This window comes from Orycteropus afer, unplaced genomic scaffold (assembly GCF_000298275.1).
Source record: "Orycteropus afer afer isolate SDZICR_OR568_19922 unplaced genomic scaffold, OryAfe1.0 scaffold00116, whole genome shotgun sequence".
In the NCBI taxonomy this organism is placed as follows: domain Eukaryota; kingdom Metazoa; phylum Chordata; class Mammalia; order Tubulidentata; family Orycteropodidae; genus Orycteropus; species Orycteropus afer.
Window position 1 is genome coordinate 991,572 of NW_006921703.1, and position 25,484 is coordinate 1,017,055.

Here is a 25,484-nt window from a genome sequence, read left to right on the forward strand (position 1 = left end):
TCTTGCCGGAACTCCCGGTTTTTCATATTTCTGTAAGAACACTTTATATGTGAAGGTTTTACCTCTTTATCAGATAATTGCGTATCAGACTTCCTTCTTAGTTTGCCGTTTCTTACTTTTATTTGTTTTGTGCAGTAGCTTTAAGAATGTCTTGTACAGTCAGTCTGTGATCAGTCTACTTTGATTTCCTCTTTGCTAGTCCTAAAGCTTTGGAAATCCTTCTCTACCCTGCAGTTAGTGGAGTGATCCCTCTATCAGGGAAATGAGAAGACTTGACTAGTTCAAATAATTCAGAAATGATGATGATCACTGACTCTTAAATAAGCTGCTTTAACTCTGTGCCAGATAATTTAATCATCACAGCAACCCTATTAGAAGACATATCGGTAATCTGAGGCAGGGAGAGGCTCAGTAACCTGCCTAAGATTTCATAATAAGTAAGGAAATTCAAGCCAGATAATTTTGCCTCAGGGTCTCTAACTGGTGCAAATGGTTAGTGCTTTCCCGTCTTCCATCGCTGCCTCCACACAGACCTGTTTGTCTCTGACCTGCCATTTTGTCTCTGGATTCTATCACCAACTCCACTGTGAAAGGGAGTCTTCTAGACCCCTGCTGAATTTCTTTTCATTGCTATGGCTTTAAACATTGTTCCTCCAAAGCCTGCCTCAAAGAAAAAGAATATCTGGTTGTTTTTCATTCCTCATTTTATTTTCTCATTCATACCTTTTCCTATCTCCTGTTATAGTTGCTTATGGACCCTTTTTTGGTCAATCCACTCACACCTCTGAAAGCAACACTGTTTTTTCCTCCCTGACTAATATTCATATAGAAGGTGATGCATCCAACCAGCAAATCACATCACTCAACGATCATAAATACAGTTACCCTCTTGCCTGCTCACAGTGACACTTCTAAGCAGATTGATTTGAGAAAGGCAACCGAGTGTCACAATGACTACTGACCAGGTCACCCTTTCTCTCACTTTAGGTAGAGGCTGATCCTTTATTTGTGCATGATCCTTGTAGGACAGAAAGGCTAAAATTTTTGCTGTGTTTAAAGCCTTTCTTGGCCATTGAGTGGAGAGGATGAACCTTGTTGTTGTTGTTATGTGCCATTGAGTCTAGGGAGGTGATTTATTCACAGAAAACTTTTTTTCTTCCCCCTATGGTTAGAAATAGGAGCTCTGGTAGCATAGTGCCTAAGGCTCTTGACTGCTAACCAGGAGGCTGGTGTTCAAACCCACCAGCCACTCCTCGGAAGGAAGGTTGGGCAGTCCTACTTCCGTAGTGATAACTGCCTCGGAAACCCAAGGAGGGAGGGGTCGCTAGGAGTCAGGGCTGACTCGATGGCAAGTAATAACAACAACATGGTTAGAAATACACAAGGGAACAATACATGAATAAATACAGTGTTTATCTAATGAATAACATTGGATCATGCCTCTAAATCTTTAATGATGTCTGTTTAGAGTCAAACTTAAGCAGTTACCATAAAGTCCTGTTGGATAGGGCTTTGTGTGTTAACTTGTCATGTGTTTTCAGAATTAGAAGAAAAGTTAAGGCATACTTGTTAGGGAAAAAAATTAAAGGATCATAAAGAAGGAAAAAAAATCCCATAATCCCATCACATATACTGTTAGATTTTCATGTTGTTCCTAGTGTTTGTTTTGGTAAACACCCCTGGTGGCACATTGGTTAAGTGCTCGATTGTTAACCAGAAGATTGGTGGTTTGAATGTACCAGCTTCTCCATGGGAAAAGGACATGCCCATCATTTTCCATACAGATTACAGCCTTGGAAACCCTATTAGGCAGTTGTTCTCAGTCATATAGGGTCACTATGAGTCGAAATTGATGGCAAGAACATGCACACAAATATATACCTTGTAGGCACCAAAACCTTTTCTGTTTCTTCTTCCAAGTCATTCTGTTGAGTGTATGTTAGAACCTTATGGATTCCTATTTTCATTTCTGGGCCAACCTTCTGAAAAAGAGTTAATAAAAAATGAGTTCGTCTCTGCTTTTCACAAAATGTGAAACCTGAGGTTCATTAAGTCCCTTAGTGGGGCAGGCAGTTAAGCTCCTGACTACTAGCCGAAAGTTTGGGGATTTGTACCCACCCAGAAGCAACCTCAGAAGAGTGGTGATGACCCTGTGAACAGTTCTGTCTGTGCACATGAATTGGAATCTACTCAGTGGCAGCTAGCAACAGTAGCAGCACAGCAAGGTTCACTAGGAAGAGGAGTCCCTGGAACAGGAATTTTCTTCTGGGAGGTCAGTGACATTTACCTGCTGAAAAGACCTCGCACACACAGAAGATGAGTTTTTCAAGCTGTAGGGTCTCAATGTGAGGTTTCACCACCTCCTACCTATATATAAGTTCTCTGCTTTTTAAGAACCTCATGATGGAAGAAATGTGGTTAAAGCATTCAGCTGCTAACCAAAATAGTTGCTGGTTCAAACCCACAATCTGCTCCATGGGAGAAAGATGTGACAGTCTGCTTCCATGAAGATTTATAGCCTTGGAAACCCTCTTGGGCAGTGCTATTCTTTCCTGTAGGGGTCCCTATGAGTCGAAATTGACTTGATGGCAGTGAGTTTGATTTTGGCTGGTGATTGAAGGAAGAGAAAGAACAAGTATTATAAGACTTTAAAGGCATGAGGGTTAGTTTTTTTTTGGAGGCGGGGTGGTGTTTGGTGGATTATGTTAGGCCATTGACCTTATTTTCCCCCTGAGATGATGGTGGTCCTGAGTCCCCAGACCCAGTGGCTCATTCACTCATGGTGTTTAGTTATGGCTAAGAAGAAGTTTTCATAACTTTGTCCCCTATATGCGCTACTATATTCATGGATATATTTGTCAATACATATGTAGAAATATCCTCTTTCAAATTGGGTGTAGTCCCATTTACCTTCCCAGCCCTGTTCAGCCTGAGTGTCTCTGTGTCCACAATCGCTTATTGTTACTACTGTGGCAAGTTTTTTTTTTCCCATTGTAAACTTACAGATAGCACAACATTTGCCAAATCAACATTTGACGTGTACAATTCAGTGATGCCAGTTGTTACATCAGTCATATTGTACAACTATGACCAATATCCATTTCCAAATTTTTCATTACCATGAACAGAAATTCAGTGCTTCCTAAACAATAAGCTATTTTACATTTTTGACTCAAAAATCTTGAGTTGTAACTTCATTTTTCTCTAGTAGTATCTCATGTGAGTAGCACAAACCAGTTTTGACAGATGAAAGTTGGAGGATTTATTGCTGCTGAAGTCAAAAGCAAGTTGAGCCCCTTGAACCTGTAAATAATAGTCCATCCCAATATTTAAAATAAGAAAAAAATTCTCTAAAACTATATAATTTTAAGATATGTATGTATGTGATAATATATAATGTGTGTAGTTTACATGTACACATTATATATATATCTCATGCTGATTTTTTTCAGAACTGCATTTTTTAAAAAATCAAGCATATCCTTGTTTTATTTACCCAAAATGTATTTACTTAAACTAGTTTAAAGCATTCTGTGAAGATTTGGCTGTTCTCCTCAGATCATCCATAAACAAATAAAAACATAAATGTAAAAATGACTCCTGCATTAGGTTTTTACCTCATTTTTCTTCAGTAGATTTCATGTGAGTTGCACAAACCAAACTTACAGGTGAGGGATGGAGGATTTATTGCTGCTGAAGTTAACAGCAAGTTGACCGTAAATTGCTAGCAGATGTTTTTCCTTTTTAGCCCCCTAGGAATTTTATAGGCAATTTTTTTCTCCTTCTCTTTTTGCAGGGATTGAGGGAGGAGGAGGTATAGAAAAGGAGAGAAATGAAAACAAACTGAAATTGAGAAATGTTATGTCTCAATTTTCACCAGTGCTGGAAAGTTCTGATTTTAGATGGAGTTGGTCTTCAGAAGTTTTTTATTAAAAAAAAAAAAGACAAAAAACCACAGAAGTTTTTATTTATGTATAGTCAGTTTAAACTACTAAAAGTTTTATTTTTCCTTATTAGCAAGAAGATCCTTATAGGAAGAAGAAGGTTCAGGAGAAAAAAGAAGGAAATTTACAAAATTTAAATTGGAATAAAAATCGAACATGTAGAAAAAACAAGAGAAGGGGTCTTACTCAGGTCTCAAGGTGTGTAATATTTATAATCCCTTTACAGATTTGATCCATTTTTCACTTTCTAATTTTACATTTACCTCTTTGAATCTTATTTCTGTTATGCTGTTGTACAGATAATATGAGAGTGTTGATGTTTATATTTTAAGATGAAAGTTGTGTTCTTAAAATAACCATCTTTTCTTATTATGTTTTTAAAGTTTATTTTGTTAAATACTGTAGTGTGAAGAATTTTTTTTTTGCTTTTGCTTTTCCTTTTTAAATTATTAAAGGCTGTAGAAGGTTTTTGGGAAAAGCTGAGACATCCCTCCATGCTAAGACTTTCATTCTGCCAATAATATGTAAATGTGTTTGTGGCTTACTTCCTTCGCCGCAGGAGTAGGTGCTATAGAAAACCTCTGGGCACAGGCAGGCATCCTATTTCCATCTTGACCACTGAGCCATTTGGGCAGTCTGGGGCAATAATAATGAAATAAATAGTCACCATTCATGGAAATGCATAGTAGTAGTCCTGCAGAAGGTAGGCTTACAGCTGCAGAAATCAAGGCTCACAAATACAAAGTGATTGCTTAAAACCAGTGTTTGTGAGGGGCAGAGCCAGAATGGGAACCTAAGCAGTTGATAACTCTCCTTTGGAAACCTTGCTTCCTCAAGACAATCTCTGTGAACTTCTGTTTTCTTCTCCATAAGATGAAGGAGCTAGACAGTGTTTGTGTGGGGATCCCTTATTACCTGGGTTAGAGAAGTATCCCTCTGAGTCAAATCTTATGAACATTTCTCACTTGGGGATTTTTCTGACCAGGTCAGTAGTGTGTACATGCTAATTGCAAATCAACTCATTGGTATCATCTCTGAGTTTTAATTTATGTTAAACTTGCAACATGTCCTAGCACCCATGTGCAGACCCTTCAGCAAAGATGCACTTCCCTGCTTCTTCCTCCCTGGGCTGATTGATGGTGGGACTTTTTACATCCCCTTTGCCACCTTCAAGAGCCCCAGTTTAGGTAGGAGACCCATTTCCAGCCTCATGACTCCTGTATGTGGCTGCCCTTGAACGGAAATCAAAACCCCAGCTCTGGGCATTGAAGCCTGTTTTTTACTCAATAACCTCTCTGTCCACTCCGGCTTTTTTTCTGCCTGAGTTCTGACATCTGGGGATTTCTCTTTCTTATGAGCTCAGCTGGGTGTTTATATGTGGTTCTTGAACTTTTCTGTAGCAACTCCAAATTTGTATGGGGAAAGGGTTCCACCTTGCTGCAGTTTCACATGTGGTTGGAAGGGAACTCTAGCCAAGCAGCTCTCACTGGCAAGGACTACCTGCCTCAAAAGCACAGCTGTGCTTGTGTATGGTATGTGTCCCGTGGCCCCTGAGTGGCAGTCTTCAGCATGGGGCCTACAGTCCAGCACTGTGACAAGCTTCCAGCAATTCTCACATGTACTCTACTGGACAACTGTTAGGCTGCTCCAAGGTTTCCTCAAGCTTTAGTTCTATACCCAGCTCACAATAAGCAAGACCCAGATATGAAAAAAATAACTATACCTACTGTGAAAGTATTGTTAATACTAAATTCTGATTATGGATTGGTAATTCTCCTTATGTAGGTCTAAACTATTTGACAGCTGCAATGCAGTATCCTGTAGAACAGTCAAACCATGTTGTATTATTTACATGTGTTTGCATTACAATTACTTAACTATGAGATCACTTTAAAGTATTTTAATTTCCTCATATGCACATGTAGAAAGATAGATCAATAAAGTAGACTAATTAAATGTTAATGATACATTTTTAAAAGCAGATTTCTGACATGCCTCTGACATGGCTTGAAGCTAATCAGTGTTTTGAGAACATGGGTTGTTGGATTGTCTGTTTACCTGACTTTTATTTCTGTATAGCCTTTTGACTTTGATCAAAAATTGGTAAAATCATCTACATCTGACATATCTGATCTTCTTAACCCACATCCTACAAACCTAACATTAGGTACGGAACCCAGACCATGTGAAATAATCACCTTGTTACTCCCTTTGCATTCACTTCACTTCCCTGTATTACCACTTAAAAATTTTATTACAGTTCTTCTCTCAAGGAGTTCTGCAAGGTTCAATGAGTCACTCAAAGCCAATTGATAAGAGGTGTTGTTATTCTATTGTCAGCTTCTTAGGGGAAGAGCTTTCTTCTTCTTCGTTGTAGCCCCTGCACCTTTTATAATGCTCCGTGGTACACATAGTCACTCAAGAAATGTTTGTTAAAGGAATGAATGAGAATGTATTTAAATTCATACGGAATGCTTTCCCTCAGACACCAAAGAACAAGTTCATCTATTGAAAATCATATTTTACATTGAATAAAAAAAAGAAAAAAAACAATCGAGAGTCTTGGGTTCTGGTCCTGGGCCTCTTGCCGTCTATCAGTTGGCCTGGAGTGACTTGTCAAACCTTGTAGAAGGCTACCTCTATCACTGTAAAATTAAAAATATAGACCAAATGAGCTCTAAATTCTAAGGAGCTCTGGTGGTACGGTGGGTAAGACATTTTACAGCTAATCAGAAGATCAGCAGTTCAAACCCACCAGCTGGCTGCTCTGTAGAAGAAGATGAGGCAGTCTCCTTCCATCATGCTTTACAGCTTTGGAAACCCCATGAGAGTTGCAGTGAGTCGGAATCAACTCAGTGGCAGTGGGTTTGGTTTTGGTTTTTAAATTAATTCTAGTTCTAAAATAGTGAATTTTCTTTTTTTTAAACATCATACCCTCCCACCAGACCCCAAAAGAGGAGGCCCCACGTTGTCCCAGATTTATTTTTTCACCTCTAGTAAGTCTCATGGAAAAGAAGTAATATATGGATGTGACTTCTTTGTGGCTGTTGCAGGCCTTCTGAACAGAGTGAATTAAAGCTTGTGTGCAGTGAATTTGAGAGGTCTGAGCTGAAGAGTGGCATGGATATAAGAAACTGGTGTATACAGGAAAACACTGGGGAGATTTGTAAAACAGATACTGAAATTGGAAGCTTACCTGCTGCACAGGGGGAGGCAGGTATGTAATTACATTGAGTTATGAATGGTGCCTTTGTTGAAGTTTTTGTTTTCTCAAGGAAATACTTTGTGTCAGGAAAAAAAAAAAATGGAGTTTTGATGAGATTATCACTTCATAAGCAACTTTAGCTCACTAAATAAAGTACAGCTAGAAAGCTGTCAGGATGAGACCAGAAAGCTAAGATTCATTTGAGCCTGGTCAAGTCTCTAGTGCCATACCCCTTATTAATTGTTGTCGAGTTAGCTTTAACACATGGTGATCTCTTATGTATAACAGAAAAAAAACATTGCCTGATCCTGAACCATCTTCTTGATCATGGCTATGTTCAAGTCCACTGTTGCTGCCACTATCTCATTGCTCTTACTGACAGCCTCCCTCACCTCCTCCAACTCTCCACTTTACAAACCATGATGTCCTTTTCTGCTGATTAGACTTTCCTGATAAGTCCAAAGTAAGAGAGTTGAAGTCTCATCATCCTCACTTCTAAGGAACATTCCTGTATATTTTAATTCTGTTGGCAGTCCATCGTATAATTGGTATTCTTTGCCAACACCACAAGTCAAATGCGTCAGTTCTTCTGTCTTCCTTTTTCATTGTTTCATTCATTTTGCATGCATATGAGGGGATTGTAAAGATCATGATGACACACCCCTGCTACCCCTAAAATCTGCCATTCCCAGTGATTCTCATGCATATTGCCCCAGGAACAGTGGCTGCTTGCTCTAGATAGGACCTCTTGATGAAAGAGGAATAGGGGAATAGCCAGGTGAGAAGAGGGTCACCTGCACACCTGAGCCAGGTAGTTCCTGCTGAACCAGATATTGGCCTACCTGAAGGATTTTGGTCAGTGTGCCTAGAAGTGGGAGGTAGAGGAGTGCTGAATGGTAGGTCGAGGGTAGGGCAGAGGATAGCAAGATGCAAAAGGACCACTGACAGTAGTGCATGTGGGGTTGGGGAGTGTTGTACACACCCCTCCCTGTAGTTCTTGCACACAATTAACTGGTTTCTTTCTCCATCCTCTCTTTTTAATTTCCTTGACACATATGTTGCTTTTTGGTCTTACTTGAGGTTCTTCCCACCAACACATGAACATTTTTAAACTCTCGTTGGACATCTTAGCAAAAGAGAGAATAAAATTACCCTCAGATCCCCCAGTCTTGTCAAATAACTAGTTGTTGTTTTTTTTTTTTTTTTTTAATTGTGATTTGGGTGAAAGTTTACAGAGCAAGTTTACTTTCCATACAGCAGCTCACGTACACTTCGTTTCATGACATTGACTGCAATTTCCCACAGTGCAACAGCTCCCCTCCCACTTCCTCCCCATAGTTACCTCTTCCCTGTGTCCATCCCTCCATGCAATCCTGCCCCCTGAGCTGTCTCCCTGTGCATAAGCAGCCCTTCTGTCTCCCATGATTGTTTTCTCCAAGGAGTGTATCTACCTCAGGTAAATATTCAACTCATATGCCTGTCTTTTGTTTGTCTGGAAGCTACAGATGTGGGTTCAATTCCAGACCTGAGGGGCAGCTAGGGGCCATAGTCTTAGTGGTTCCATTGGGCTCTATCATACCAGCAAACCTGGTCCCTTTTTTTTTTTTTTTTAAATGATTTTGAGTTTCTTCCACGTTGTTCTCCCACTCTATCCAGGATCTCCTACACAAATCCCCCTGCGAGTGGTTGACAGTGGTACAGAGTAACTTTAGTTGGATAGACGTGTTTGCCATTCCCAGAACTATTTTGAGAATGATGTTATGATTGGTATTGACTGTCTTAACCCCAGACAAGTTTATTTTCCTATCCCATAGGCAGAGTAGGCATAAGCTCACCCTCCATTAACAGTGCCTGCCATTAGTAGAGACAGAAGCTCCTGAAGGTTTACCTTGCCTTCTTTATAATTTTGCCTCTCTCCTTTTATTAGAAATGCATAGAGTTGAAAATTATGTACATGACCCATGCCTTCTCTGCATGGAGTCAGCTCTTCTTTCTTACTCCCTCTAGAGTGTTATTACCGAAAGCCTGAGAAGAAGCGTGTGGAAAAGTTCTGCTCAGATTCTAGCTCAGACTGTGGCAGCTCCTCAGGGAGTGTGCGCGCCAGCCGGGGCAGCTGGGGGAGCTGGAGCAGCACCAGCAGCTCCGATGGGGACAAGAAGCCTGTCGTGGGCCCTCAGCACTTCCTTCCTGCTGGTGAGTTGTGAGCTTCAACCTAGGGGCCCTAGTCCACCCTGCCTTTCTGTGCTCCTTCCTGTACCCAGTACAAGGTTTAGATCTGCCTTCTTGCATCCAGACAGGCTCCTCTTGGTCCCCTCAGGACATGCATTCCCAGGGAACTTGTGGGATAGCAGATTTGAGTACTTTGCTTCAAGCCTCCACTCTTTTCCTTTTTTTTTCCTTTCTGTCCTCCCTCCCTTTATGAAAAATTTAAAAATGTAGGAAGAGTCAAAGAACAGTGTAACAAGAATCTGTATTTTTATCACCTACAATAACAACTCAGTTTTGTCACGTCTACTCTCAGTTTTTGTTTGTTTGTTTTTTTAAGGAATAATGCTTTATGCTCCTATTCTTCTCTCTACCTAAAAGAGTCACTGTTGTGAACTTACATGTTCTTTCAGTCCATTGTTTATTCTTTCACATCCATATACCCATCAACCAAATACCTAATTACTGATTGTTTAATGTAGATGAATACCGTAAAGCACTCTGCATCTTGCTTTTTTCACTCAACATTTTTTTATAGCTCTTTATATATAAAAATGTAGTTCATTCCTTTGAACAATTATTGTCAGTGTAGTAAACTTTTAATGTTCATGAAAAGCAATACAGATAGTTTGATGCAGAAATTCACATGTGTGAGATGCCTTACAGCTTGTCAAGCACACATTCACCCTCTGTGCCCACAGTGGCCATGAGGTGGGTAGGCTGCAGGTGCTTCCATTCCTGTTAAATTGCATGTGTGTGTGTGTAGTTGTTATTAGTTGCTGCTGAGCACTGAGTCTGTTCCAACTCCTGGTGACCCCATGTGTGCAGAATATAATTGCTCCGTAGGGTTTTCAAGGCTGTGACCTTTCAGAAGCAGATGCCAGGTCTGTGTCCCAAGGCACTTCTGGATGGGTTCAAACTACCAACTCGTGTGTGTGTGTGTGTGTGTGTAAAGGAGCCCTGGTGGTGCAACAATTAAGCACTCGGTTGCTAACTGAAAGCTTGGTGGTTCAGACCTGCCTGGTGGCTTTGTGGGAGAAAGACCTGGTAATCTGCTTCTGTAAAGATTACAACCAAGGAAACCTATGGAGCAACTGTCCTATGTCTCATGGGGTCAATATGAGTCAGATCAACTGGACAGCAATCAACAACAATATGTATATGAATACATATGTGTACATGTAGATGTATGGGGGTCTCTGAGTCAGAATCAACTCAATGGCAATGAGTTTTGTATTTATGTGTAAATGTAGGCATAAATATATGCACATATATAGTATATATAAATATTACATTCCTATTGTGTCACATATATATCCTGTCCTAATCCTATTATAATAGGTGTTGCATATATACATATGTGTGTGTGTGTATGTGTGTGTGTGTGTGTGTGTATATATACACACATATATATATATATATATATATATATATATATATGAAGACTTAGGCCCAGACAAGTTACATTCCTGTTTAACACCACAGTACCACATTGTGCTTGGTGGGAGCTCAGGGTTGAGCCCATTTCTTCTGCCTCCAACTTCAGTGTCTCTTTATATACTGGGCAGGGACCAAAGGATTTACTTCAGCAGTCTGTGGCTGTACTCTTTCATTTCTCTCTTACCAGTAGCAACACCTATAAAAAATTTTATCTAAGAGACCAGTGCAACAAATCAAAACCAAACCCACGGCTATCAAGTCGATTCTGACTCATAGTGACCCTTTAGGACAGAGTACATCTGCCCTATAGGGTTTCCAAGGCTATAAATCTTTACAGAAGCAGATTGCCTCATTTCTCTCCCACAGAGTAGCTGGTGAGTTTGAATCACTAACCTTTCGGTTAGCAGCCTAATGCTTTAACCACTACACCACCAGAGCTCCTTACTCTAGTACAATAGAGGCCATAAAAACGTAGGGAAAGTGTCCATGTGTGATTTCAGTTAAGTCTTTGTTTCAACCTTTTTTTTTTCCCATTATTGCTCCTTCCTTCCCACAGAAGCCTTTTTAGACGTTGTTTTCTGAGGACCACCCCCATAAAATTTCAATACCACGTGATAATTTACTGTATATCGGTTTATCATTGTATACCAAAAAACCAAAACAAACCCACTGCCATCGAGTTGATTCAGACTCATAGTGACCCCCATTGGGTTTCCAAGGCAGTAAATATTTATGGAAGTCAATTGCCTGGTCTTCCTTCTGCAGAGTGGCTTGTGGGTTTGAACCATCAACCTTCCAGTTAGCATTAAAATGCCTTAGGCAGTATGCCACCAGAGCTTCTTTTATTAGTGTACATGGTGCTTTATATGTAAAAAGAGTAAGATTTATTTCAACGCCAGGACATAAGTCAGTTTTACCCCCTCCTTGGGGATACTATCACCCTTGCTTAGCAGCTTGGACCGAGATGAAGGGCCCTGAAGGCACATGCTGGTGTTTGATAATGGGATGGTTTTCTTGGCCAGAGGAAGCTTGGGTTTCACAACCTAAGAAAACATAAGAAGCTTAGTGCCATCTCCCATTGAAGACCAGAGGTTTCCCTGATGATGCTCTAATACCAGATTTTTTAAAAAAAAATCTACACTTGCCATAATCTAAGAACAAAAGTACTGCTTTTGCTTTAGAAGAGAGTGATAAAAATTGATGATAAGGCTGTACAGTGGCATTGTATACAGTATTTAAGTTATATTTGAAGGTTATGCCATAAAAGGAGAATATCCTCAATATAATAAAAGGTGTAAAAGATAATACTTCAGTGTTTTTTTTTTTCCCCAAGGTAACAAAAATATTACATGTTCATTGTAGAAAATCTATAAAACTAAACAAAAGTTTGAATAAGAAAAATATAAATCACCTGCAATTAAAGTACCACTATCACCATTTAGATATATTTCATAATAATCTCTTTGATGTATATATGTGTATGCATGTGTGTCATAAATTTAAAAAAAAAAAAACACACATTGGGATCGTACTAGATAGATGTAAAGTCCATGGGTGGTCCAAATGGTCTGCCAGAAGATTGGCAGTTCAAACACAATGAACATGTAAATAATTTTGTTACCTTGGGGGAGCTAAATTTCTTCCATTAGGAAAAAACTCTTCTCTATAATGTGTAGGTTAATAATCCAAAATAAGTAAATTAAATGTTGAGTTTTATTACATTTCCAATGGGAAGATATAAAAGACCTTTTAAAAAGTAAATTACTAATTGTACGCATGCTAGTGTGAAGTGAGAAATAAATCCCTCATTAGGGATTAATGATACTAATAATATGCGTTTTAATACAGACTATGTAGCATTAAATTAAACTTGTAAAAACTTGTGACACTATATTTTCAATGCAGGAGACAGTGTTTCACAAAATGATTTTCCTTCTGAAACTCCCATCTCCTTCAGTCTTTCTCACAATATCTGCAATCCCATGTAAGTTTTTAATTCTTAATTTAACTTTTATAATAGTTTTATGCACTATTTCTTCTGTCAGTGTTGTGTCATCTTTCTTTGTTCTTGGTCTGGCAGGGTGAAAATGAAAACTTTGTTTTTAAGGATGCAGGAAAGTAAAATCTATTCTTCCTAAAAGCTCAGAAAGAGTAATCCTTCCAGATACACTCAGTTTATGTTCAAGTGGCTTGACCCCATACAGTGTCTTTTCAGTGATAAGAGCTGTGTTGGAAAATACCTAATTTCTGAAAGAAGAAATTAGCTATTATATGGATGGGAATAAGCTGCCCTTTGCCAGAAGTTGAGATAAAACTGGGTGTTGATCCAGGACAGAATGGGAGAAAAATGTAGAACATAAACTCAGATTCACGAAAAAGACCAGATTTACTGGTCTGACAGAGACTGGAAGAACACCTGAGACTGTGGCCCTAAAACACCCTTCTGGCCTGGAACTGAAGCCATTCCCAGAGACTACCTTTCAGCCAAAACAATAGACAGGTCCATAAAATAAAAGGTAGCACCCAATAGTCACGTGTTCCTTAGAACAATCAGTTATGTGAGAACAAAAGGACACAGTTTTCCCAAAAGCAAAGATGAGAAGGCAGGAAGGGATAGAAAACCCCGCGGAAAGGAAATGGGAACCCAGGGCAGAAATGTGGAGAGTGCTGACACATTGTGGGGAATGCAACCAATGTCATGGAACAGTCTTTGTACAAACTGTCAAACAGGAAACTAATTTGCTCTGTAAACTTTTACCTAAAGCATAATAAAAAATTTTAAAGAAAAAGAAAGTAAGCTAGCATATACCAGCCAACTACCCTACTGCCATCAAGTCGATTCCGACTCATAGGATGCCCCTGCCTTGGATTTCCAGTGCAGTAAATCTTTACAGAAGTGGATTGCCTCATCTTCCTTCCATGGAGTGGCTGGTGGGTTTGAACTGCCAACCTTCTGTTTAGCAGTCAGATGCCTTAGGCACCACACCATCAGAGCTCCTAAGCTAGCATATAGTGAGTAGTACTTAAGTATTAAAGCAACTATAGTATAATGAGAATACACAAAATCATAAGGCACATCATTGGCTTAGTAAACTACATGTAAATCACTTTACAGATATAAATAAGAGCTATGTAGACAGACATACTAAGATGCATCATCATTTAAGGAATCTGGAGTGTAATAAAAGAGGAAAAGACCATTTTTGTATGCTTCTTCATTCTAATCCTTTTCTACCAAAAAGTACTAGGTATTCTTTGCCTGTGTGGCATATATGTTTCCATAATTTCCAAAAAGGGAAAACCATGTTTGGAAGAGCTACATGAACAACAAAAGAAGAATATGAACTAAAGTGATAAAAAACTAATATATTGCATGTATTTAATTGTGGACAAGTGGAATTATTAAAAAAAAAAAACTATTTTACACTAAAAAAAAACTGAACATTGGTGATCTAGAGCATTTTGCAAGAGTGTTATAGATACTGTGCCATGGTGTTACAACTTATGCATCATCAGATAAGCAAGTCCTTTTTATTGAGTGGGAGAAGAGTTGGTTAAGCAAGAAAGGAGAGAGCTTCAGAGTTAAGATATATAAATGGGTTTCTTCAGTGTCTGCCACATCATCATGAGAAGCCAAGAAGAGGTTGGTGAATTTGTGAAGAACACAGTATATGGTAAAAGCACTCATGAACTGTTTTTGTAAGGGGTAGAAAGTGACTATGGATTGAAAATTGCTGCTAACTGGTGGCAGGCAGATTTTGCCTTAGTTAAATTTTGTTTGTTAAAATACGGCTTTGCTAGATCTTAGATGTTGAATGTTCTGTAACCCCTTTTTGGCTGTGTCCTTTATGTTTCTAATGCCATGTGCCTTGGGAGAAGAATTAATGTAAAAACTCAGACTTGGTTTATACAATTTAACTATTTCCTTACACAGAAAAATACATCCATAGTTCTTCATATTTTCACTTTCCCTCAGAGACGTGAATACTCTCCCACAATATGCGGAAACTCCCTGTCCCAGCCTCTCTGACATGCCTTCAGGTGTTGATGAAGATAAAGGTGAGTTGTACTGCTCTCCTTACAGATATCAGTCATGAGTTCTGCTTTGTATTCCTGGCTGGTGAGCTTGAGAGGAAAGAGTAGATTGGGTGGGGCAGAGCCCTTTACCTAGTACCACCTTCTCAAAGCCTGTCACAAGACTTACATGCATCGTTGAGGCACTTAACCTTTGGGACTGATGTCATCTGGAGTCTTGCTGACCCTTCTGCCTGCAGACTTGGCAGTGGTAGTTAGCTCCCTGCTTGTAGCAGAGCCACAGGGTGTTCTGTGGCCCAGATGCAATCCCAGAGCCCCATTACAGGGGGCTGCCACTGCCTCTGGTTCACCATTCTTAGTCTGAGATGAGAAAGGAAAGTAGAAAGACAATGGCATAGCCCACGAGAACGGAGGCCAGGTGGAACAGTATACCAAGGGTAAAAGCATGTCAACTTCCACGTTCCTGGCTCTCTCCTTCCTTTCCAAGTTCACCTTGTCCTAGATGCCTGTTATTTCTGCCTCAGGTGCTTTGGTGAGCAACCTTGCTTCTCCACTAGGGCTGAGACCCAGAGCTGAGGTCCCTCAGACCTTCTGCCAGGTGGGTGAGGACAATAGCTTAGGAGCACAGAAATAGGAGTGAGTCAGTCCCACTCCTGTAACTCCCTTTGGAATGTTAAGTCTCATTTTTCTTTTCTGTTTCTCCTTCTGTTCTCTCTTTGTCCTTGTCTTTTGTCCCCTATTGTATTCTACTCCTCTTTCTTGCCCAGTTAGGGTCAGGTACTGTGATAGGATAAGCCTGATCTTTATTCTCCATGGCATCATTTAGCCTGGATACATTTATTTGCTTTTGCGCATACACGTTAATGCTGGATTTAAAAACTGCTGAACACTTCAGAGCATTTACTTGGAAAACATAAAGCATCTCTGCTGTTCCTTGGATAAATTTTATACATGCTTTCATATTATCAATGGGAATAAATTATTTGTGAGTTGGATCTGTTTACTAGTCTAGTAAAATACATGTTTTTCAGTAAGAAATTGAGTAAGCAATAATTTGCTAAGGCAAGTTTTGGGGGAGAATTAGATAATATCACCTTTTTTTTTGAGATAATAGAGGAGAAGTACAATGTAATGAATGGTGGGGGAAAATAAGTATGTGAAAACAGATTTCATTTAATGTTTTTTTGTCTCTTTTTGTTGCCAGTTGGAGAAAGTATTATATATGATCTAGTGTTCTAATTCATGTTTGTTTGTTTTTTTTATGTATTTCAAATGCTTTTATTTGCTATATCCCTTTTTTGATTGTTGTCCAGCTTAAATTCCCTGATCATTGTTGTAAATCACTTTCGTGACTCTTTTTGCTGTGTTTACCTAGCTAGACCACAGCCCTGGTTTTACTAAATTTAACTCTCTGTCCACTCTGCTTGTTCCTGTGTAGATAAGTGAAGCTGGAGAACAACATTCCAACAACAAACATGGTGACTGGTCTCTCTGAATTCATAACCCCTAACTTTGCATTATGGAGCCCTGGTGGGGCAGTGGCTAAGTGCTTCATTGCTAACTGGAAGGTTGGTGGTTTGAGCCCACCAGCCAATCCATGAGAGAAAGATGAAGCAGTCTGCTTCTGTAAAGATGTACAGCCTTGGAAACTCTATGGGACAGTTCTACTGTGTCCTGTAGGGTTGCTATGACTCAGAATCAACTAGACGACAAGAATTTTTTTTTCACTTTGCTTGAGTGCCACTGCTGTGTTCCCCTGGCTCCTTTGTTCTCCCACTCTCCTCCTCTAGCCTCACACTTCCACTGCCTCCTGTGACATTGCTTCTCTGAATTGATCTTGCTTCATGTTTTACTGAAAAAGAGAGAAGCAGTTAATGTCCAGAAAGCTTCCTGTGTCCCATCCACCCACCTACTATTGTGCTAGTCTCTGCTGTCCTCTTGTAATCTGTCCAGTTGTCTGTATAGCCTTTCTCTCCAGTAATATTGTTTCAGGAAATTTCCTGTCCCTCCTTCATCATCAGTTTTTCTCTTAATGGATTATTCCCATCCACATACACATAACACGGTACTACTTCTCCTAGTTAAACAAAATCAACCAAAACCCTATTCTTGACTGACGGATTTCTCCAGATTCTCTGCTCCTCTGTTTAAAGGAATTCCTTAGAGTTGTCTGTGCCTGCTGATTCAGATTTCGTTTTTCCCATTCTCCCTGGAACTCATTCTGATCTGGTTTTGAGACCACCACTCCAGTACACAGTGCCTGTCAGAATCCCCTGTGTTTTCCACATCGTTAAATCCCATTGTCAGTTTTCAGTCTTCAATCTCCATGTTAGACATTAGACATTGTGTTCTTGCTGGGAAACCATAGAGGTCCCAGACTAGTTCCTCCTCAACGCCCCACCTCTCATAACATTAGAGTGCTCCAGAATGCAGTTTTTGGTGTTCTTTTCTGTGCGGCCTTCCTTCATGCTCCCATCCAGTTTCAAAGCTTTAAATCTCACCTATACGGCAGTGGAGTACTTTGACAACCCACAAATTTATATCTTCAGCCTGGGCCTCCCTCTTAAACTGCAATATCTTACAGCCAACTGCCAAATTTATATCTTTACTTAATTTCTTACAGGTGTCCCAAACTGAATCCTTAGATTTCTTTAAACCTGCTCCTCTTGCAATCTTCACATTCATTCTTTCTAACTGCTCAGGTCAAAAATTTAAGCATCGTCCTTGCTTTTCTTTCTTGGCCCCATATCCAATCTCTTGTTTTTATTCTGTTAGTCTTCTACCTTCCATGTATATCCACAGTCTGCTCTCTTCTTACCACCTGTTACCATAGTTGCCCTTGCCTGAAACACGTCTGATTTGGTGACGGAAGATGAGCCACTCAGGTCAGAAGGCTTTTAGAATATGACTAGAGAAGAGTAGAGTTGACCTTAATGACATGGAGTAAAGCTTTCGGGACTTCCGTTTGCTGGTGGAGCATGAGTTAAAATGGGAAAAAACAGCTGTGAACATTTGCTAATTAACTGGAACATTGAATGTACAAAAGTATGGATGTAAGAAAATTGGAAGTTGTCAAAAATGAAAAGGAACACAGAGAGATCGATATCCTCGGCATTAGTGAGCTGACATATACTGGTTTCGGCCATTTTGAATTAGACAGTCATATGATCTACTATCCTAGCAATGACAGATTGAAGATAAATGGCATGGCATGGCATGGCATTCATCACCGCAAAGAATGTTTCAAGATCTATCCTGAAGTACAGTGTTGTCAGTGATAGGATAATATCCATATACCTACAAGGAAGGCCTGTTGATACTACTATTACTCAAATTTATCCAGTAACCACTAGAGCCAAAGATGAATAAACTGAAGATTTTTACCAACTTCTGCAGTCTGAAATTGACCAAACATGCAGTCAAGATGTATTGATTATAACTGATGATTGGAATACAAAAGTTGGAAACAACCAGAGGAGGCAGAAGCCCAATTTTCAGAGTTAGTTTTTGAGGAAGCTATTTAATGCTCTAACCAGAAGGCTGGCGGTTCAAACCCACCAGTCACTACTCGGAAGGAAGATGGGGCAATCTACTTCTGTAGTGATACTGCCTTGGAAACCCAAGGAGGGGTCGCTATGAGTCGGGTCCGACTTGACGGCACATAACAACAACAACAACATTTAATGCTCTGGCTATTCTGATGCTCCTATTCTATCTTATGGGAGCTCTTGTGTTGCAAGTGCCTAAGACATTTGACTGCTAACCAGAAGGTTGATGGTTCAAACTTACCATCCACTCTGCGGAAGGAAGATAAGACAATTTACTTCCATAAAGATTTGCCATCTCAGAAACCCAATCGGGGTCGCTGTGAGTCAGAATTGACTTGATGGCAGTGAGTTTGGTTTTCGGTTTTTAGTATTTTAATTCTCAGCAATACCAGGTGGTGTAGTGTGTAGAGCCTAAGGCACTTGACTGCTAACCAGAAGGCTGGTGGTTCAAACCCACCAGCCACTTCTCAGAAGGAAGATTGGGCAATCTACTTCTGTAGAGATACTGCTTCAGAAACCCAAGGAGGGGTTGCTATGAGTTGAATCAACTTGATGGCAGTGGGGTTGGTTTGTTTTGGTAGATAGTGAGAGTGTGACAAGACTACCAAATAACTTGACTCACTATTGAGTCTCCTTTAGTCTAGAAAGTTGTTTTTGTTTTTGTTTTTTAAATGCTATGGATTTTTTTCAGAGGCTGCAGTAGTGTGCCCAGAGTTGGCTGGTTGGGCTAGAACAGCAACATTGCTACTTAAAGATATGTTATCTGAAGTCAGGCACCATTGGTAGTCTGGAGAAGAGGGTTAAAGGTCCACTGTCTTCAGTATGCCAGGACTGGGCAGTAGCAATGACCTGTGTAATGTGACTTCCCCCACCTCAAGACAGCAGGTCAACTTTGGTAAGGAATCACAAGTCTGCCCAGAAGTGGTAGCCTTTGCATCAGAAACATAATGATCTTGTATGATGTCTGTGATGCTGGAAATGTTGTTATGTCCAGTACAGTGATCAATCCAGACAGCACTGGTGGCAGTCTGAGTGCCGCAGACTCAGTCAGCAGCATAATCCCTGCTGGTATTACCAAAGAATGGACCTTTACCAGCCTCTGAGTCACTCAGGACGTTTAATCAGAAGCTACGATTTGTTTTCACACTTCATAGCCTCAAAAAGAAATGTCTCTTGATTTTCCAGTCTGTAGTTTTCCAAGTGAAAGACCAACTATGTAGGCCATTGGCAACAGCCTGGGAATGAGTAAAAATGTAACAAGAGTCATCATGCGGGAGGATTGGCTAGAACAGTCTTGAGTTCTGCCCATAGAGTAGAGTGACCATGTCTGTTCTTAGCTCTGCATTGCTGGCACTGAGTGTGGACAGCTGCAGCAGCCCAGTGGACACTGCTAGGTTTCAGCCTAGCCAAACCATCAGAGAACCAGTTCCAGGCATTTAGTGAGATCTTCAGTGAATTGAGGGTCTCAGTGAAGTAGCAGTTCTGCTTCAGGTAGCAGAGTGGAGGACAAAGTTTCTCCAGAGGGATAGCTGTCACATTTTCACACAAAGCTGATAAATGGTTGGGGTAGAGCCAGCTGCATGAGTATCAGCATATTTGCTTTAATTTCTCTTATCCCCAGGTGTCATGGGGGCAACTTGAACAGGGTAGATACACCCAGATGTGTGCCTAGATTGCATTACAGGAGAGGAACCCTGGGCTTAGGGAACCCAAATCTTTTAGAATGGTTAGTAAGCATGCCCACCGTTTGATCCAAGGGGAGACACTGTACTTTCCAAGCCTTTGCTTAGCACATATTCTTGAAAAGACAGTTCAGAACGAATGCAGTCAGTGCCTCTGCTTGCAAGATGTACAGAAATGGGAGAAACCCATGGAGACTTGTCTCTCAACAGTCAGCTCTGCTCAGAACCTTTCATTGGCTTCCCACTGATTGTTGTTAGGTGCTGTTGCAGTGCTTCCAGCTGACTCACAGTGATCCTGTGTACAACAGAATGAAACACTGCCCAGTCTTGCACCGACCTCACAGTTCTTGGCTGTGCTTGAGCCTGTCATTGCAGCCACTGTGCCAATCCATCTCATCGAGAGTCTCCCCCTTTTTCACTGACTTTCTACTCTACCAGTCATGATATTCTTCTCCAAGGTCTGGTCATTCTAGTAACATGACTAAAGTAAAAGAGACAAAGTCTGGCCATTCTCGCTTCTGAGGAGTGTTCTGGCTGTACTTCTAAGACAGTTTTTTTTTTCCCCCTGGTAGTCCATGGTATTTTCAGTATTCTTTGCCATAATCACAAGTCAAAAGCATCATTTCTTTGGGTTTTCCTTATTTGTTGTCCAGCTTTCACATGCATATGAGGTGATTGAAAATATCATGGCTTGGGTTAGGTGCACCTTAGTCTTCAAACTGACATCTTTGCTCTTCAAAATTTTAAAGACACCTTTTTGCAGCAGATTTGCCCAGTGGAGTACAACTTCTGATTTCTTGACTGCTGCTTCCGTGGGTGTCAATTGTGGTTCCAAGTAAATGCTGAAGTCCCTTCAGTGGCCTGTGAGGGTCTGTACTTTCAGGCCCCTAGTCAGATTTGTGTCCTCAGGTCCTACTACCCTTCTTTTCCCTGCTCTGCTCCTTTCTGGCCACACTGGTGTCCTTGCTGTTCTGAACTTACCAGACACCTTCCCCTTCCAGGGCCTTTGCAGCAGGTTCCCATGGCCTGAAACAGTCATTCATGACACCCTCGTGCCTCACATCCTCTCTCATCTTTCATCAGATGTTACCTCAGTGAGGCCTTCGACTGCCCTTAGTCACCATAGCACTTAACCACCATCTGCCATGCTGCATATACTTTATTTTCTTTGTTGTTGCTTTCTGCTCATTTCAATGTAAAGTTGTTCACTGCTGCATTCTTGGTATCTGTAATAGTGTCGTCTTGCATAAAGTTGCCCTCGGACATTTGTTGAGTGAACTAATCTTATAATTTGGGTCACCAGATAAATTGTTCACCATCTGAAATAAGGGTCAGAGTAGTTTGCTTATTTCAGCATTATATCCTGAAATAACATCCTGAAGGAGGTCAGGGAAGGCAGAATACTTTGGTGTGTGGGGACAACATCAGGGAGTCTTATCTGGGGGGAACAGAACCTGGGTTGGGCCTTGCAGGGAGGGTAGAATGAGGGCTAAGTGGGGCAGGAGGTGTACTGAGGGACCGTGTTCTCTTCTGTAGGTCTTTACCCACCCGGAGACCTGTGGCCCACCCAGCCAGTGTGTCTGACAAGCAGCTTAAACTGCAGTCTCGAGAACAGCGTGCCTTGTGTGCTGCGGGAACCTCCTCCGGTTCATAATAGGTATAGCTTCGCATCTCTCACGTGTGCCTGGCTTAGCCTGAAGGCTTGCGGTTAGAATGTGAGCTCGGGTTGTTAGGTAATCCTTCTGAGAACTGGACCAAGCTTCTTTGCCTCAGTGGACTTCACTCTGTGTTTCTATCTGCCTTTTGGAGTCTCATTGTGGTGTTTTTAGAAAATAACAAACCAGGCATCGAAAGAAATATTAAAGGGAATAAAAGTAATAATACCTGGACACCATGCCGTTACTTTCCTTTTTTAAATTGAAGAGATGATATATTATTATCTCAGAGGCAAATTTGGAAAAAAAAAAAAAAAAGCACTTAAAATGGCCACTCCTAACAGGGTCACGTTTTCCAATGGCATTAATCTTCAACATACTTAAAAATCTAAAAGGTCAAATAGTTCAAGTATAGAAAAATAGTTACACAGTAACAGTCTCTTAAATTCACTATTTGATATTGAATCATTCAGTTAGGGAAACCTGAGAAAATGTTACCATCTAACAGCATTTACTTCTCCACAGTGAGAATCCAGTTCCAATAGTTACCAAAGTCTGAATCATGATGCGTATAATCTTTATAGCTGTGATTTACCTAGATGAATGCTGACCTTGCTTGTGAATGAAAGATGGAAATTTCAATAGCTGAACATTTTTAAAATCCTTCAGGTGTACTATGACACTTAAAGGCAGCCCAGGTGTTCTTCCACAGTGCTGATAAAGCCTGGACTTTGAATTCCATCAAACATGGTTCTAAACATGATAGCTTCTGGCCTGACCCGTTTCTCCTGTAGACTGTATGTCATGAGTGTTCAGTCAATAAGGCTTTGATTTTGTGACTTGAGAAAATACATCTTTTATTTTCCAAAATTGAGGAATTAGCAATGATTAGGTTGCTGGTCAAAGTAGCGTGGAAGTGCATAATGATTTAAAGGTTAGGAAAGAGAACAGACTCTTAAAATGTGATAATTCCCCTGAATCCTACCTATCCCCTTTAAAAGTGGTTTTCCTTTTTTTTTTTTTTTGCATGAAACCTTGACATTTTGTTTCTGAAACTAGACCTCTTGTTTTTCTGTAGCAGTTTCATTGATTGGAACACAACTTGCGAAGGCCAATTCCCCAATGTGTACTGTCCACTGGAGTTGAATGATTACAATGCCTTTCCAGAAGGTAAAAGCTATTTTCACAGTCTTAGTGCCGTCTTTTATTCTCATATTATCAGAGCAGGAAGTGTGTGACCTTAAGCAGTAGCCTGCAAAACAGTGTGCCTTCTGACAGCGAGCCGACTTTGAGAAGGATTTTATAGTATGCTGCGGAATGACATCATATGGATCCAGTTTTGCATGTCTGCCATATAGAAGTTTTCACAACTCTCAAAAAGCCCTCTAAATCTGGGTATCTGGGAGCTTCTGCAAATAACACTGATCCATTTAGCCCTTTAAATTAGATAGAATCATGTTGTTTGGATTCATGTGGCCCTACCATGAGTCGAAATCAGTTCATTGGCAACTACCAACAACATTGTGGATCATCCCTTAAGGTGCCAGGGCTTTTGGCTGTTCTCTCTAGGCAGGCAAATCTCTTGCAATGTAGAAACGTTGACCTCCTTGTTCAGCAGCATGTCTTGACTCTTCTGCCCCTGGGTGGTGCTCTGGAAGGAAGAAAAAGGAGCATGGAGGAGAAGTGGCAGAAAATTGTGGATGCTTGAGCTCAAGTATCTGCAATAATAAATAAGAGCTATGGGATTTGAGGAGGATATCATGCTTCGTAAAGTAGAGGGTCAGCAAAAAGGGGAAAGACCCTCAGTGAGATCACATGGCTGCTATGGTGGACTCAGGCATAGCAGTGATTGTGAGGATGGTGGGGGATCAGGCAGTCCGTTCTGTTGTATACAATAACAACGGAAATTAGATTTCCCCATTAACTGGAATATGTTCCTACCAAGTTCTTTACTTGGTAGGTTGCACATTATATTCTGATTATGAGTTTTCAGCCCGGATGCAAGCTAGAGTTGTCTTTTCAAAGAAGGGATAAGTAGGTGTATTTTAACCCAAACCAAACCCACTGCTGTCAAGTCCATCCCAACTCATAGTAACCCTATAGGACATAGTTACCCTATAGAACTGTCCCATAGGGTTTCACAGCTACAAATCTTTGCAGAAGTAGACTGCCACATCTTTGTACTGTAGAGCGGCTGGTGAGTTCAAACCACCAATCTTTTGGTTAGCAGACCAATGCATTAACCATAGCACCACCAGAGCCCGTGTATTATAGGCACTCTGGTGGCATAGTGCCTAAGGCATTTGACTGCTAACCAGAAGGCTGGCGGTTCAAACCCACCAGCCACTCCTTGGAAGGAGGGCTGGGCAATCTACTACCGTAAAGGTTCCGCCTTGGAAACCCAAAGAGGGGTCGTTATAGGTATTAGAGTTACTGGATTTTGATATATGCATCACTCTGTGCTTACCACAAGGGGGTGCTGTAGTAACTGTCTTCCATAAGATTGTGAGGCTTTGTGTTTGTTGTCTTACTGATTCCTACAAGTGCTTGCTTTCATATTGCTTTTAGTTTCATATTGCTTTTATCAGCCCAGGAGCTATATGTGTGGATGGCTTAGATTGGTGTGATAGGTAACAAAAGAAAATTTTAAGGAATAGTAAAACATCTTGACGATATTAAAATGTGTAGTAGTATTTTAGTTACTTCATGTGTTAGAAAGATTCCTATTAAATTATCAAATATTACAAAGAACTTCCTTGCTGAGGGCTTTCCAGGTGGTATGTCTCTCATTAATAGTTTTAACCTTGAGAATGACAGTGAAATTGTCCTCCTGACCCATATTGAGTATTTTATGTCTGTCGTTAACCTATCAATAGATTAAGGCCTTGCAAGCTTTTTAACATGAAAGTGAAAATTCTCTTCTCTTCGTAAAAATATTTATGTTTGTTGATGTCTCCCATTCTTTGTAGAAAACATGAATTTCCCTAATGGCTTCCCCTGTCCTGCAGAAGTTCAGACGGACTTTATTGATCACAACTCTCAGTCTACCTGGAACACCCCAGCCAACATACCTACTGCTTGGGGACATCCAAGTTTCATCCACTCACCGGTCAGTGTCCACTCGTCCTGCACTGTGAGCCCCTGGGCAGCTCCCAGTTATTCTCATGTTTCTTGAATACTCATCTCAGTTAGTTTTAAAGTTGAATTTGAATCAGCCAAACTCTGCTTTTTTTTAGATCATAGATGCTAGGGCGGGGCCCGCCTTTAAAGGAACCTAACATATAATCAGACATGTATGGGTTTGCAGACTCTGGCATTCTAGCCACCCCTGAATTCGGGGTGGGGGGAAACAACACCCCAGACTACAGCAAGGCATGCTTGTCTGTAGATGAAATCGAGCCAGGAAGCCCTGTGTTTGACTCAGCTGTCATAGGTGACCTTGCTGACCTGTCTGTGATGATAGATGAAATGAAAGTCCAGGGAAGGTCAGTAATTGGGTCATGGCATCTTCTTGTCATCCTAGAGTCTATTCCTTCTACCTTTCATATCCACTCAGTAGTTATATATAGATTAAGAGAATATGACCTGGGGACCCTCCCTTTAGTTGAAAATGAGTGTATCCAGTCAGATCAGGATTTCATAGCCCTCTATTTGAGAAAAGTTGAGTTGAAACAACCCAGATTGTTGAAAATGAGAAAAGTGGAGTTAAAACAAGCCAGATTGTTGAAAATGAGAAAAGTGGAGTTAAAACAAGCCAGATTGTTGAAAAT

At 40.6% G+C, this 25,484-nt stretch overlaps 1 protein-coding gene across 1 annotated transcript in view; it reads left to right on the top strand.

Annotated features, from left to right (window-relative positions):
* TMEM131L (transmembrane 131 like) overlaps positions 1 to 25,484 on the top strand; it is a 250,544-nt gene that overhangs the window by 212,975 nt on the left and 12,085 nt on the right. Inside the window, exons 27-34 of the mRNA XM_042781408.1 lie at positions 4,018 to 4,142; positions 6,998 to 7,161; positions 9,157 to 9,342; positions 12,700 to 12,778; positions 14,771 to 14,853; positions 21,596 to 21,716; positions 22,793 to 22,884; positions 24,684 to 24,823. Of these exons, the coding sequence (XP_042637342.1) occupies positions 4,018 to 4,142; positions 6,998 to 7,161; positions 9,157 to 9,342; positions 12,700 to 12,778; positions 14,771 to 14,853; positions 21,596 to 21,716; positions 22,793 to 22,884; positions 24,684 to 24,823 (990 nt within the window). The remainder of the gene's footprint in view (positions 1 to 4,017; positions 4,143 to 6,997; positions 7,162 to 9,156; positions 9,343 to 12,699; positions 12,779 to 14,770; positions 14,854 to 21,595; positions 21,717 to 22,792; positions 22,885 to 24,683; positions 24,824 to 25,484) is intronic.